The 16,589-nt window shown below is 36.0% G+C and overlaps 1 protein-coding gene across 1 annotated transcript in view; it reads left to right on the top strand.

Annotated features, from left to right (window-relative positions):
• The window catches only part of OTOP1 (otopetrin 1), a 40,808-nt gene extending 36,409 nt beyond the window's left edge, over window positions 1–4,399 (top strand). Inside the window, exon 5 of the mRNA XM_044681761.1 lies at window positions 4,229–4,399. Coding sequence (XP_044537696.1) covers window positions 4,229–4,399 — 171 coding nt within the window. The remainder of the gene's footprint in view (window positions 1–4,228) is intronic.
• Window positions 4,400–16,589: the final 12,190 nt, after the last annotated feature.

Raw genomic sequence — 16,589 nt, 5'->3', positions numbered from 1 at the left:
TGATTTATGTGAGCACTTTGCAAACCTTAAAGCATTATATAATATTCATATAGAATTTTTATATTATATTTTTATTATATCAATATATTATTGTATTAATTATAATTAAGATTTAATTTAATAATAATCAGTATATTAATATGATAAAATAATAAAATTTATATTATTCATTGTACATAAGAATATTATATGTGAGAATAAATATATAGTTCTTATTACATAAAGTATTATATAATATATAATATTCTATGATATTCTTATTCTTATTATTAAGAGGGAGAGATCAAAGTGTGTCAATGAAGTATTGGAAATTATGCTGAGGGGTAGTTAGGTGGCTCAGTAGATAGAAAGCCAGGCCTAGAAATGGGAGGTCTTGGGTTCAAATCTGATTACCAATCCATGTTGGAAGAGGTATCACCCACTGGGCAGTTTTTGTTTTACCTGCTATCTAGACCTTAGCAGGCCATCCCTTACCTGTTAGCCAGTAGGTAGAAGACCATTGCCATAATCCCATTTCTTTCTTTCTTCTTTTTTTTTTTTTTTTACATTTTTAAACCCTTAACTTCTGTGTATTGGTTCCAAGGCAGAAGAATGGTAAGGGTGGGCAATGGGGGTCAAGTGACTTGCCCAGGGTCACACAGCTGGGAAGTGTCTGAGGCCAGATTTGAACCTAGGATCTCCTGTCTCTAGGTCTGACTCTCAATCCACTGAGCTACCCAGCTGCCCCTAATCCCATTTCTTTATGATGTGGCAATTAGGTTAGGGAAGAGCTAAGTAAGACACAATGGCTGATCATCCCCTTTTGCTGACATGGGCCTATCTGAATTGTCTTTTTCTCACCATGAGTTATCAAGTTCATTCTATCTTGAATTCCTGGCTGAACTAGCTCATCAATATGTTGCTATCTTGACATTTTTTAAAAATAATCTTCTTTTAATTCTCTTTTTTTCCTGAGTTTTGCCTTGTTAGGGTGAAAGTTCAAAGAAAGAGCCATTTTTATATTAATAATTATTTTTTATATTAATAGAAGGGTGCAGGAAGAGAAGGTAGAAACTGAATAATCAAAAAGCTCCTTGGAAGATCTATCACAGAGTTATAATTAGAGGTCATCTAGTTCAACCTCCTGACTTTAAAGATGAAGAAAGTGAGATCCAAAAAGGCAAACTTGCCTAATTTCTAATTGCTAGTAAATAGCAAAGCTAGAATTTGAATCCAGATTCCTTAATTCAAAATTCAAAATTAAATGCTCTTTCTCCATATTGTGCTGTACTGTAGTAGACAAATAAATATCTCCTATTATTCCATTCTTTTCAATTCATCTATAATTAATTTTCATTACATTCAAATATATAACTGAGATCAGTCTATCATATACTGTACCTGGCTAAAAAATAGAGAATAATTAAGAACAGAGACATTGCCCCTCTCATTACTAGGGGAAGGTGATACTCATAGAGAAGAAGCTTTGTGTTATAGTGAGTAGAGCACTGGTTTTAGACTCAAAAGACCTGGACTGAAGGCCATTTACTAGCTGTATTGCCTCTGGGAAAATCATTTAACCATCCTAGGTCTCAGGTTTTTCATTTATAAAATGGGAATAGAAATATCTGCACTGCCTAAATAAGACCAAAAGTCATTCCCCAACAGATTAAACTGCCAAATAATAGGGACAGTTGGCCATGGTGACACATGCCTGAAATTCTTGCTACATTGGATGCTGGGGCTGGTGGATTATTTGAGGAAAAGAGTTCTCAGATGGAATAGGGCTAAACCCTTAGATGCCTGCATTAAATCTCACACCAATATGGTGAGTCCCAAGTGTAGAGGGAGAAGGGGACCAGATTGCCTGATGAGGGGGAAATTGGGCCAGGTTGGAAATAAAGAAGGCCAAAGCTTCTATATTGATCCTCAGTAGAATTCAAGCTTTTGAGTGATGGCTACATTTCCTGTCTTGGTAAGATTGGGAGAAACCAGTCTCTAAAACCAACCAACAAAAAAAACAACAAAGGATACAAATACTTTTCTAAAGAACAATTGTAGACTATTAGCAGCTGTATGAAAGAATGCTCCAAATAATAAAAGATGTACAGAATTAAATAACCCTGGAATTTTACTTCACACCCAGAAAATTGGCAAATATGATAAAATATGGGAATATTCAATGTTGAAGGGCTTATGGAAAGAGAGGCATTTATATCCCAAAGAGACAAATGAAAGAGCTAAAGGACATCTGTGTGTGTGTATATATATATATATATATATATATATGTGTGTGTGTGTGTGTGTGTGTGTGTGTGTGTGTGTATAAATATATATATACAAAAATATAACATCTATATGTATATGTACATATACAAATTCAAAATATATGCAAATACTTATAGCAACATTATCTGTAATAGCCCAAACCTGGAATCCCTATTGGGGAATGATTAAATAAATTATGATATATCGATGAAATTGAATTTTATGCCATAAGAAATGACAAAAAGACAGTTACAGAATTCACTAGAAATAAACAGAACTAGGAGAACAATTTATACAATAATAACATTCTAAAGAAAAACAACTTTAAAACTCTAATTAATGCAATTAAAAGACCATGATGCCAGAGGCCTGAAGGTGAGGCATGCTACCTACTTTTTGCCAGAGAGGTGATGGTTTTAAAATGCAGGATAAGGAAGGCATACATTTTTGGACGTGGCCAATGTAGGAATTTGTTTTGCTGGACTATTCATATTTATTATGAGGATTTTGTCTTTATATTATTGCTTATTGTTTCATTTGGGGAGGGGAGACAGATAATAAAGGTGTATATATTTTTTGCATTTTATTTTATTTTATTAAGTTTTTATTTTGAATATTTTCCCCTAGTTACATATTTCATGTTCTTTCCTTCTCCCTGAAGGCCCCCTAACTCCCCTTAGCCAATGCACAATTCCACTGGGTTTTACACGTATCATTGATCAAGACCTAATTCCATATTATTGATAGTTGAACTAGAGTTATTGTTTAGTGTCTTCATCCCCAATAATATCCCCATCACCTCATGTGTTCAAGCAGTTGTTTTTCTTCTGTGTTTCTCCTCCCACGGTTCTTCCTCTGAATGTGACTAGTTTTCTTTCTCATAAGTCCCTCAGCCTTGCTCTGGATCCTTGCATTGCTGCTAGTAGAGAAGTTTCTGTTATGTTTGATTGTACCACAGTGTATCAGTCTCTGTGTACAATGTTCTTCTAGATCTGCTCCTTTCACTTTGAATCAATTCCTGGAGGTCATTCCAGCAATAAATGTGTAATTAAAAAAAAGAATAATACTAATATACTCTTTTTTCATCACTTATCTTCCATCTTAGAATCAATAGTAAGTGACTTGCCTAGGGCCACACAGGAAGTGTCTAGGGTCAGATTTGAACCTAGAATCTCCTGTCTCTAGATCTACCGAGCCACTTAGCAGTCCCCATATTAATATATTCTTGATGGAGCTTGAAATTGATTTAAATGATCTGGAAAACAATTTGGAATTATAATAAGAAAGTGACAAAAAGGTCCACACAACATACCCTCTGATTCAGAGATTCCTCTGTTAGATAGAAACCCTAAGGAAGCCAATGCCAAAAAAGAAAGGCTCCCCGTGCCCCCAAATGATTGTGGCAGCACTTAGAGCATCAGTGACTCAGGAATTCAATGACAACCTGTTGGAGAGTATTGTCTGCGCTTCTTGGTGGGCTTTGAAAAGCAAGCTCTAGTGATTACTTCAGTAGAAATTAAGTCAGAAATGGTGAGTAAAGACAGAGGTGACATGGGTTCCCAAGGCATTGAGTTGATCAGTAGCATCATCGCTGAACTTGACTGCTTTATAAAAAAGCCTTTAATAAGAAAGAAATGATAAGTATTTAATTTATCTTCCTCATATTATTTTATTTGATTCTCACAGTCGGTAATACTTCAAATTGCCTAATTTTGCAGGGAGTGCCTATTCAGGTATATCTTGGAATGGATCATTTTTGCAGTTTCTCTTTCAGCTCTCCAGTTCTGTGATTCAGGGCAAGGGCCTCGACCTTGGTATGTTGAGCCTTACGAAGGTCACAGAGAGCAGAGGTCACCCTTTAAGAGGTGAGGCTATTTCTGCCTGGGCTTGATGTGGTACCCAAGCAGAGGCTTCCCAGGGGACCAGCTGCAAAGGTGAGATCTGATCATGAATGATATGGCTCTTTTCCCTTCTCATACAGCTCTGGATCCCACCCGCCTTTGGATGCCGTCCTGAGTACGACAATGGATTGGAAGAAATCGTTTTTGGATTTGAACCTTGGATAATCGTGGTTAACCTTGCAATGCCCTTTTCTATTTTCTACCGGATGCATTCAGCTGCCTCTCTATTTGAGGTCTATTGTAAGACATAGACTCCTCGGTCCTGGGAATGGATAGAAGAACAAACAAATCCGAAAATTCATTCTCTTGCCATTGAGAACCAACAGGTTCTGCAAATATTATGTTAGCAAACAAAGGAACAGTAAATAGATTGTTATTGCCTTTCTGAATTTTATATCCATTTATTGTGTTTACTGTATTTTTAGAGAAACTTTCCTACCCTCAATTAGTATTCAAATTTTTGATGACTAAAATCCACAAGAGTTGGATTTTTAAAAGAATGATGAAATCACATTAAATTTTTTCCTGGTTCAATTTTCTTTAGAAATATTTCCATTGTATAGCATAGATGTCTTGTAATTGGAGAATATATTATTAGCTTAGAAAGCTTTATATTTAATTTTTGAACAGATGAATTTGTATTTGTAATTTTCTTCAAGATAATTTGTACACACATAGATTCTGATAATATAGAAATCCTTATTGATGGAAGTTGTGCATATTTTTACTTATAAACATTTTGGATTTTTTATTTTTATAGTTTTAAAAATTGATTATTTCTATGTTGTAATAAAGTTAGTTCTTTGCCTATAAGTTAACATTTTTTCAAGTCAATTTGATTCAACTGAGCCAACAATAATTTAGGAAGGAAATAAGCAATTATATAGCACTTACCATGTGCTAAGCATTTTNTATATATATATATATATATATATGTGTGTGTGTGTGTGTGTGTGTGTGTGTGTGTGTGTATAAATATATATATACAAAAATATAACATCTATATGTATATGTACATATACAAATTCAAAATATATGCAAATACTTATAGCAACATTATCTGTAATAGCCCAAACCTGGAATCCCTATTGGGGAATGATTAAATAAATTATGATATATCGATGAAATTGAATTTTATGCCATAAGAAATGACAAAAAGACAGTTACAGAATTCACTAGAAATAAACAGAACTAGGAGAACAATTTATACAATAATAACATTCTAAAGAAAAACAACTTTAAAACTCTAATTAATGCAATTAAAAGACCATGATGCCAGAGGCCTGAAGGTGAGGCATGCTACCTACTTTTTGCCAGAGAGGTGATAGTTTTAAAATGCAGGATAAGGAAGGCATACATTTTTGGACGTGGCCAATGTAGGAATTTGTTTTGCTGGACTATTCATATTTATTATGAGGATTTTGTCTTTATATTATTGCTTATTGTTTCATTTGGGGAGGGGAGACAGATAATAAAGGTGTATATATTTTTTGCATTTTATTTTATTTTATTAAGTTTTTATTTTGAATATTTTCCCCTAGTTACATATTTCATGTTCTTTCCTTCTCCCTGAAGGCCCCCTAACCCCCCTTAGCCAACGCACAATTCCACTGGGTTTTACACGTATCATTGATCAAGACCTAATTCCATATTATTGATAGTTGAACTAGAGTTATTGTTTAGTGTCTTCATCCCCAATAATATCCCCATCAGCCCATGTGTTCAAGCAGTTGTTTCTTTTCTGTGTTTCTCCTCCCACAGTTCTTCCTCTGAATGTGACTAGTTTTCTTTCTCATAAGTCCCTCAGCCTTGCTCTGGATCCTTGCATTGCTGCTAGTAGAGAAGTTTCTGTTATGTTTGATTGTACCACAGTGTATCAGTCTCTGTGTACAATGTTCTCCTAGATCTGCTCCTTTCACTTTGAATCAATTCCTGGAGGTCATTCCAGCAATAAATGTGTAATTAAAAAAAAGAATAATACTAATATACTCTTTTTTCATCACTTATCTTCCATCTTAGAATCAATAGTAAGTGACTTGCCTAGGGCCACACAGGAAGTGTCTAGGGTCAGATTTGAACCTAGAATCTCCTGTCTCTAGATCTACCGAGCCACTTAGCAGTCCCCATATTAATATATTCTTGATGGAGCTTGAAATTGATTTAACTGATCTGGAAAACAATTTGGAATTATAATAAGAAAGTGACAAAAAGGTCCACACAACATACACTCTGATTCAGAGATTCCTCTGTTAGATAGAAACCCTAAAGAAGCCAATGCCAAAAAAGAAAGGCTCCCCGTGTCCCCAAATGATTGTGGCAGCACTTAGAGCATCAGTGACTCAGGAATTCAATGACAACCTGTTGGAGAGTATTGTCTGCGCTTCTTGGTGGGCTTTGAAAAGCAAGCTCTAGTGATTACTTCAGTAGAAATTAAGTCAGAAATGGTGAGTAAAGACAGAGGTGACATGGGTTCCCAAGGCATTGAGTTGATAAGTAGCATCATCGCTGAACTTGACTGCTTTATAAAAAAGTCTTTAATAAGAAAGAAATGATAAGTATTTAATTTATCTTCCTCATATTATTTTATTTGATTCTCACAGTCGGTAATACTTCAAATTGCCTAATTTTGCAGGGGGTGCCTATTCAGGTATATCTTGGAATGGATCATTTTTGCAGTTTCTCTTTCAGCTCTCCAGTTCTGTGATTCAGGGCAAGGGCCTCGACCTTGGTATGTTGAGCCTTATGAAGGTCACAGAGAGCAGAGGTCACCCTTTAAGAGGTGATGCTATTTCTGCCTGGGCTTGATGTGGCACCCAAGCAGAGGCTTCCCAGGGGACCAGCTGCAAAGGCGAGATCTGATCATGAGTGATATGGCTCTTTTCCCTTCTCATACAGCTCTGGATCCCACCCGCCTTTGGATGCCGTCCTGAGTACGACAATGGATTGGAAGAAATCGTTTTTGGATTTGAACCTTGGATAATCGTGGTTAACCTTGCAATGCCCTTTTCTATTTTCTACCGGATGCATTCAGCTGCCTCTCTATTTGAGGTCTATTGTAAGACATAGACTCCTCGGTCCTGGGAATGGATGGAAGAACAAACAAATCCGAAAATTCATTCTCTTGCCATTGAGAACCAACAGGTTCTGCAAATATTATGTTAGCAAACAAAGGAACAGTAAATAGATTGTTATTGCCTTTCTGAATTTTATATTCATTTATTGTGTTTACTGTATTTTTAGAGAAACTTTCCTACCCTCAATTAGTATTCAAATTTTTGATGACTAAAATCCACAAGAGTTGGATTTTTAAAAGAATGATGAAATCACATTAAATTTTTTCCTGGTTCAATTTTCTTTAGAAATATTTCCATTGTATAGCATAGATGTCTTGTAATTGGAGAATATATTATTAGCTTAGAAAGCTTTATATTTAATTTTTGAACAGATGAATTTGTATTTGTAATTTTCTTCAAGATAATTTGTACACACATAGATTCTGATAATATAGAAATCCTTATTGATGGAAGTTGTGCATATTTTTACTTATAAACATTTTGGATTTTTTATTTTTATAGTTTTAAAAATTGATTATTTCTATGTTGTAATAAAGTTAGTTCTTTGCCTATAAGTTAACATTTTTTCAAGTCAATTTGATTCAACTGAGCCAACAATAATTTAGGAAGGAAATAAGCAATTATATAGCACTTACCATGTGCTAAGCATTTTACAAATATGAACTTATTTATTTAATCTTCATAACAACTCAGGAGAGGTAAGTGCTATTATTCTCATTTTACAGATGAGGAAACTGAAGCAAATATACGTTAAGTGATTTAATCAGTGACTTCCACAGCAATTAAGTGTCTGAGGCCATATTAAAACTTGGGTCTTCCTAACCCCTGGTCTTATACTCTATTGACTGTGCCATCAGCTGTCTGTTTCTTAAAAATGTATTAAATTTATTTTTTTTTAGAATATTTTTCCATGGTTACATGATTCATGTTCTCTCCCTCTTCTCTTCCCTCCCCCCTCCCCAAGCTGACAAGCAATTCCACTGATTTATACATGTTTTATTTCTCAAACCTATTTCCATATTATTCATATTTAAAATAGAGTAATCTTTTAAAACCAAGACCTCAAATCATCTACCCATATAGCCAAGTGATAAATCATATAGTTTTTTTTCCTGCATTTCTACTCCCACAGTTCTTTCTCTAGATGTGGATAGCATCTTTCTCACAAGTCCCTCAGAATTGTCCTGGATCATTGCATTGCTATTAGTAGCAAAGTCTATCACATTTGATCATCCACAATGTTTCAGTTACCGTGTACAATGTTCTCCTGGTTCTGCTCATTTCACTCCACATCAATTCATGGAGGTCTTTCCAGTTCATATAGGAATCAAGCAGTCCATCATTCCTTAGAGCACAATAGTATTCCATCACCATCAGATACCAGTTTGTTCAGCCATTCCTCAATTGAGGTATACCTCCTTATTTTCCAATTTTTGCCACACAAAAAGTATAGCTATAAATATTTTTGTACAAAAAATTAAAAAAATCTCTTTACAGCTGTCTGTTTTTAAGCACTTGGTATGGATGAAGCACTGTGTTTGGGGTCAGAGCAGAGAAAAACAGAGAGGACTCAGTCTTCTTTACCTTTGTGAGTCTTTTGTTATAATACAGAGGTATGTATTAAATTCGTACAGAACACATAAAACACCATACAATGAGTGCATGTCAGTATTGCCTGGGTACCAGATGGGCATCAGCTCTAAATGGACCTGGGTTCACTGGATAGATGGTAATCGTTAGGATTGCCCTTGACTAGAGTCCCCATCAAGGAAACAAAATGGAAGCCTCTGAAGTTAAACTGACTGAGTTCTAGATAACCAGTTTGCTACAGTACTAGCAGAACTGAGACAAATTAACAGCATAGATTCAGGAAAAGCCTTGACTGCAATAAAAATGGAAATAAAAAACATCATCAGTATCCAATTTCCAAACGAGGAAGTTTCTGACCCTTCTGTTTTGTAGCATAGTCTGGGAAGAAAGCATCCTTTCTCCAGGTTCCTTTTCAAAAATTGAGGAAAACAGGGTCAAGTCTCAGCAGCCTTGAGCACCTGGGGCTTGGAACTCTCAGGCATCATTTTGTTCTGGCAGCAGATTTCTGCAGCCTCTACGTGGTACCGACAGAAGTTAGCAGTGTGGGCTTGCTCACATCCTAAGAACTCAGCTGGCAGGCTGGCGCTACCTTGTCAAGCTCATCTGGGACTCCAATCCTGCCTGATTCCACGATTTGGGTCCCTTTGCTATTTCTGCCGCATCTCTCTGCTCTCCCTTCCTGCTCCTCACCAGCTGTCTCTCTCCTGAAGCAATTGTAGTATTTTTAAGGAATTGGATATCTTCACTCATCTCTTAGGAAACAGAGCTCCTCATTGGGGCAGTGAGGGCTTGCTTCACAAGTCACGGGGCAGAGTAGACTTCCCAACCTTTGTTACGATATTATAATCTGATATTTATACAGCATTTTATTTAGCCTAGATCAGAGCTGCCATCTAGCTAAATCAGTCACTCAAGGAACATGTATGAAGCACCTACTATGTGTCAGGTTCTGTGACAAGAGCTGGAGATACAATGAAAGGCAAAAGGCAGTCTTTGCTCCAGAGCTCACCATCTCATGGGGGTGACAATGTGCAAATAGCTACATACAAAAGAGCTCTCTAAAAGATAGGAAATCAACAGAGCAAAGGCACAGCAGAGGAAAAATTCAGCAGAGCAAAATTCTCTACAAGATAAACTGGAAATCAACAGGGCAAAGGCACAACAGAGGAAAATTTTAGCAGAGCAAAATTCTCTACAAGATAAATTGGGAATAATCAACAGAGCAAAGGCACTAGCATTAAGGGGATGCTGAAAAGCTTTCCTGTAGAAGCTGGGACTTGAAGGAGCCAGGGAAGTAATTTTACAGAAGAGGCAAACCCAGGGAGATTAAGAAGGTTGTAAATGTACTAAGTACAAGAGGTAGGATTTGAACTTGGACCACTGCTCTTTTCCCTGAACTACGCCATCTCCCTGTGATCTCATTTGATTCTCATGCATTCTCTCCCGATCTGTGCAATGACCCTTTGAGAAAGACAATATACTGGTAACATCGCCTCATTTTGCAGGTGATAAAATTGGGGTTAAATGACTTGCCCAGGGTCACACAGCTAGGAAATGTCTGAATCTAGGTGTAAACTCAGGTTTTTGTTGACTGACAGTATAGAGGAACAGTGATTCTGAGATGGATATGTCCAAATCTGGAGGCAACCATGTGAGCTTGAGAGGATGGAGATCCTAGACCACTTGGGGCTTATTGGTGGCAGGGGGCATTTCTTTATTGGAGAGGAAAAATAGGAAGGATAGAGGTAGGGGTATAGTTAATAACTAACTAGTCAATGACTAGATGGGACTGCAAGAAGACACCAATGGTTTGGACAATACAGAGCTAAGGTGAAATATACAGTGCCAATTCGGTGACTCCACAAATTAGATGATGTTTTCCTGGGAGACTAGATAAGAGTTAAAATACTGAATCCTGTTTTTGTTTCTTCTGTCAATGTGGGCTTTGGGTTATGTATATTATTTCTTTTGTTTTAAAGAAATAAATGGAAATTTTTGTGTTTGATTTACATTGGACATTGAGCACCTTTCTACAATTTCCTTTTTGGGGAAACCCTAGACATAAGCAAATGTAAAGCTTTATGTAATTTTCCTTTAGAGTACTGAAAAGTACAATAAATGGGGCCTCACTAGGTGATGTTGTGACCAGCACAGGTTCCAAATGGAATCAGAATTCCTATGAACAGGAAGGTTCTCAGATCTTCAAGTTTATGTTTTATGTGCTGATTATATCAAACCCTAGATCACTGTAAAGAATCCTAAATGATATCTATAATCACTTAGAGTTTAGATTAATTATTCATATAAGAAAAATCAAGTGGATAAAATATGTACATTGTTTAGATGATGACATGCCTTTAGATAGAGAGCCAAAGACCTTGTCCATCTGTATGCATGGGTCCAGAGCAGTGGAGTACCTTAATGTTATTGTATACACTGTGCCACCTCGCTGCCCCTTCTTTTCTTGGTTATAGATTGTGTCAGGAGCACCTTTCCTCCTTTAATTTTCTTTGTTGTTTTGACTTCTTCATGAGAATGTAAACTCCTTGAGGGCAGAGGCTGTATTTTTCCTCCTATCTGTATTTCTAACACTTAACACAGTACTGTGTCATTTGGAATTATTGTAAGCCCTGGAAGACTATGTCTCTCAGGTCTCTCTCTGCTACAACTTCCCCTAACATCTCCCACTTCCTTTGTGGAAGGTGTCAGAGAAAGTATAAAAGGGAAAGTTTGGCGCCTTTTCTGTCTCAACCCTGGAAGTTCTGCTCTCTACCCTGGAGCTCTCTCTACCCTGAGACCCTGATCTTTCTCTCTCCGCTCCTTTTCCCCTTTCTTCCTAACTCCTAGTTTTCCCTAGACCTTCCCTTTCCTAATTAAAATAAAACCTAGCTATTCAGAACCCTAAAGTTGCTCTCTGATCATTTATTTGAGCCCCTGAAGGGCTCTGATCAATTTCCCCCTGCCGGGGCTTTCTTTTCCTTCCTTTCCCTTCCTCTACCTTCCTCTCTCCTTTCTTCCATTCCTCCAATCCTCCTACCTTCCTCCTTTCACTTTCACCACGTGGTGCCTTGTACATAGTATATTCTTAAGAAATAATTCTATAAGTTAAGGGTAACAAGAAATAAGAAAATAAGGAGCCACACATTCTAGCTTCTTGGACCAAACCATTTTTTTTGTATTGTAGCATCATCAGAGGAAGTAAGAATTAGTATTAAAAAGATGGACTTTGTTTTAGGGAAAAGGTTGAGGCCACCACCTTTGTAGTGTGCTTTGTGAAAGTATTGTACTACTTCAATAATGATGATAAAGACAATTACCCTCATTTAGATAGTGTCTTAAGATTTGCAAAGCTTTATAGGTATGTGATCTAATTTAATATCTCAACTGTAATCCAATCTATGGTCTTCTTCATATTCAGTTCTGGCTCCAACTCACTGTCTCTTTATTCTCTTTGTCCAATACTTATGCATTGATTGATGAGTTCTTCAACTCTTTCTTTTTGAAAAAAGATATTTTATTTTGCAATAATAATTTCCCACATAGATTTTCAGAAATTATGAGATCTAAATTATTTCCCTCCCTCCCTTCCTTCCCCCTTCCCAGAGATGGTAAGCAATTTCATCTGGGTTACATATGTATTATCAAGCAAAATATATTTCCATATTGTTCATCTTTGTAAGAGAATACTCATATAAAACGGAAACCTCAAAATAAAACCCCAAATAAACCAAAGTGAAATCATGAGCTTTGATTTGTATTCTGACTCCAACAGTTCTTTCTCTGGCGGTGGATAGCATTCTTTGTCATAAGTTCTTTAGAAATATCCTGGATCATATTGCTGAGAATAACTAAGTCTTTCACAATTGGTCAATCATCATTCAATATTGTTGTTACTGCATACAATGTTCTCCTGGTTCTGCTTAGTTCATTTTGCCTCAGTTCATGTAGGACTTTGGCTGTCTATCGAAATGCATATCATAGTCTAAACAACATACACATTTTATCCACTTGATATTTCCTATATGAATAATTAAACCAAATGCTGAGAGATTATAGATATCATTTAGGATTCATTATAATGATCTAGGATTTGATATAATCAACACATTATCACACATAAGCTTGAAGATTTGAAAACCTTCTTATTCACAGAAATTCCTATTCTATTTGGGGCCTGTGCTCCACATCCTCTATGATTGTGCAAAACATTTCTGGTAAACACGCATCTTTATTTCGTGTTCATTTAAAGCATCATTTAATTCCATTAAATTAAATGCTTTTAAAAAATTGTCGAAAAATATCATCTTGTATTCTCTGTGCCCTTTAGTGGTGATTGTAAATATGTAGGCTGTTGTAGAATATTATTTTGTGAATCTGCCTATAGGCAGCTAGGTGGCTCAGCGATTAGAGAGACTAGAGATGGGATTAGAGAGGGCTAGAGATGGGAGATCCTAGGTTCAAATCTGGCCTCAGATTCTTCTTAGTTGTGTGACAATTGTCTATTTCTTACCACTCTTCTGCCTTGAAATCACTACTTAGTATTGATTTTAAGACAGAATATAAAGGTTTTAAAAAAAGATTCTGTCTATCCCCTTCTTACATTTCCTCCAGGGGTGACCTTGATAGTTATCTAAATTTTAATAAGGACTTTAAATTGTTGCAAAAGTAGACATATGGGCTAATAGTTATTGACAAATGCTCAATTATCTTTTTGTTGGCAGTAATAATATCTTCTATTTACCCAACAGTTTGGGATCTTCCCATTTTTCAGATTGCTTGAGAATTAAGCTGTCAGTGCCTTCCATATTGTGTTTTCTCCAGGACTGAATTCTTCTATGATATTTGGTCTGGTTCAATGGCTCTTCCATTCTTCATTTTACTTAATGCTATCTATTCTTTCCTGTGTAACATATGATAGATTGTGATACTAGCCTCAAAATGTGGTGGTTCTACTGTATAATAGAAAATGATTTGTAATACAAATCTTGGCCAATCTTTCCCACTTTTGACCTGTTTGTTGTCTTCCTTCCAGATTCATCCTTAAAGTCTTCTGGGGATGACCTAGTTTAATTGAGTTGTATGCTAAAGCTATTAGTGACTTCCATATACAATATTATATTTTTTCATATATAATTTTTTCCTGTTTTATGAGGTTTTTGCTTCACGTTTTTTGTTTCACCATTTTCCTCCATTACATTTTATAAATGAGTTTACATTTGAAGCTAAGAGGTATGGAGCAGAGAGCACTGGGCTGAAAATCAGGAAGAGCCATATTCCCAAGTTCAAATCTGGCCTCAGACACTTGCTGTGTGATCTTGGGCAAGTTACTTAACTATGTCAGTTCTTCATCTGTAAAATGATCTGGAGAAACAAATGGAAAGCCTCCAAAACACAGAATGTAGTCATGAAGAGTTGGACATGACTCAAATGACTAAACAATAACAATTACATTGGAAACAATCACCACCCTTTGGCAAGAGATCAAGTGTTTATTGTCTGAGGTGGGAATGAGGGAAGCCTCACTGCCAATGAAATGATGGGTTCATGTATGTACAAAAATTCCTTTTTATTTCAAGTCAACAAGCATTTGTTAAGTGTCTACTAATATGGAAAATAGTCTCTTCCTCCATGAGGCTTACACATTTTCCTGGAAAGTCTCAAGTACCACCAGAGCCCCAACATCTCAATGGATGTCTTCCCACCCTTCAAAATATTCCATAAGGAGGCATTATGTGTATTCTAAGTTCAAAGAGAGAGAATTCTATGACTCTATGGCTACAAGCCATCAATGTTGTGCCAATGTTAGGTACTTGCTTTGTGCAATCATGAAGTTTGCTTTAATTTCTCAAGATGCAACTTTTCGCCACACTCACATTTGTTCTTGGACTAATACAGAAACTGCTGGGTCTCTAAATCGTTGTATACATTTTTTTCTATTTTAAAATAAAGTTTATTGATGTATTTTGTTTTTTTAACATCACCATAGTTTTCTCCACTATCCCTCCATCCTCCTAGAGAACTATTTAATATAACAGACTCAAAATAAAATTAAAAAAAGAAAACATCTACAGAGATTATCATTACATTGGAAAGACTGAAAATATGTGCTGCGTGAAGCACTTGTGGGCTTCCTACCTCTGCAAAGGGGTGGGGTGGGATGGGAGTATCTTCTCATATCTTTTCTTTTGAAGACATGCTTGTTCTTTATAATTCTGCAACATTCACTTTGGAATTTTAGGGGGTTGTTCTTTACATTTATATTGTCATTATGTATACTGTTCTGGGCTCTACTTTATCCATTCTGCATCAGTTCATTTAGATCTGTCCATATGTTCATCACATTTGTCATTTCTTACAGGACAATTTATATTCTATCAGGATTTATTTAACTATTTTCCAGTTGAGTCCCTGTATATTTTTCTTATGTAAATATAAAATTCTCTTTTCTATAGATTCTTCATATTTTTTTCTCTCAAGACTATAGACTGTTTTTTGAACATTATTCACACATTCAGAGTTAATTTCTATCATTGAACTTTCACAAGTACTGAAGATGAGAAAATGTTCTGAGTCTGCATATAGTGGCCTGTGACATATTTACATGGAAACTATGGGAAGATGAATGCTCCCAAGGAAGCAGCTTCAGACTCTTAACAACAGAATGGCAAAGAGAGGAGAAAAATAGAAACAGGGAGACAAGTTAGAAGGCTCTGAGGAGATAATGACTAGACCTAGAAGGGAGACAATAGATTTAAGATAATTTGATATGAGAATGATTGAGTTTGATTTTTATAGGAGCCAGATGAGATGGTCAATTAATATTTATTAAGTACCTACTATGTGGCAAGCATTAAGGCTTAGGATGCAAAAAAAGGCAAAAGATGGTTCTTACTTTCAAGGAACTCACAGTCTGATGGGAGAGATAGTATACAAATGATTATATACAAAAAAGCTATAAATTCAAGATTCTGAGCCTCAACAACCGAGAAAATTATAACATCATTGATAGAAATAAATTAGGAAAGGGGAAGCATTTTAGAGCACAAAATACTCCAACAATTAAAAGGATTTATGATTTTTACCAATAGGATTCTCATGACCTGATGTCTGTTTTGCCTCTTTCTCTTCAGAAGCAAAAAGAAGCTGCACAGAACTAAGGGTGACTTTTTAATATTAGCTGCCTTTGTATCATCATGACCTCTACTACATAGAGCCTTAAGGTTTAACATTTTTACATAACATTTATCTTACATGAGGATTCATTTTTTGGTTTTGTTTCATGAGCCACCATCATCTAGTGGCCAACCCAACTGGTGAGAAATCTCTCTGCAGCTTATGCCATCATTCTCCTCTCTAATGCTCCAGACAAGTGTCCAAATAATAGTACTAAAACCCAAGTCTGATCATGTCAGTTCCTTGCTCCAAAATCATCAGTGGCTTCCCCTTGCTTCGAGAATAACATGCACTCCAAAAAACCCATTGCTGTTCTTTTTGTGGTAGCAAAGAAAATTGAGGGGTTATTCATCAATTGAGGAATGGCTGAATGAGCTGTGGTATATTATTGCAATGGAATACGATTGTGCTATAAGAAATGATGGATGATTTTGGAAAAACCTAGAAAGAAGTACATGAATGGATGCAAAGTGAAGTGGCTTGAACTAGAAGGATATTGTACCCAGGAACAGCAAATTTTTTTGATAAATAACTGTGAATGACCTGATTATTTTCAGCAATGGGAATGATTCAAGATAATCCAAGAGTCTCATGATGAAAAATG

The sequence above is a fragment of the Gracilinanus agilis genome, chromosome 6, assembly GCF_016433145.1.
Source record: "Gracilinanus agilis isolate LMUSP501 chromosome 6, AgileGrace, whole genome shotgun sequence".
Classification (NCBI taxonomy): domain Eukaryota; kingdom Metazoa; phylum Chordata; class Mammalia; order Didelphimorphia; family Didelphidae; genus Gracilinanus; species Gracilinanus agilis.
This window is presented reverse-complemented; position numbering and strand designations above follow the sequence as displayed.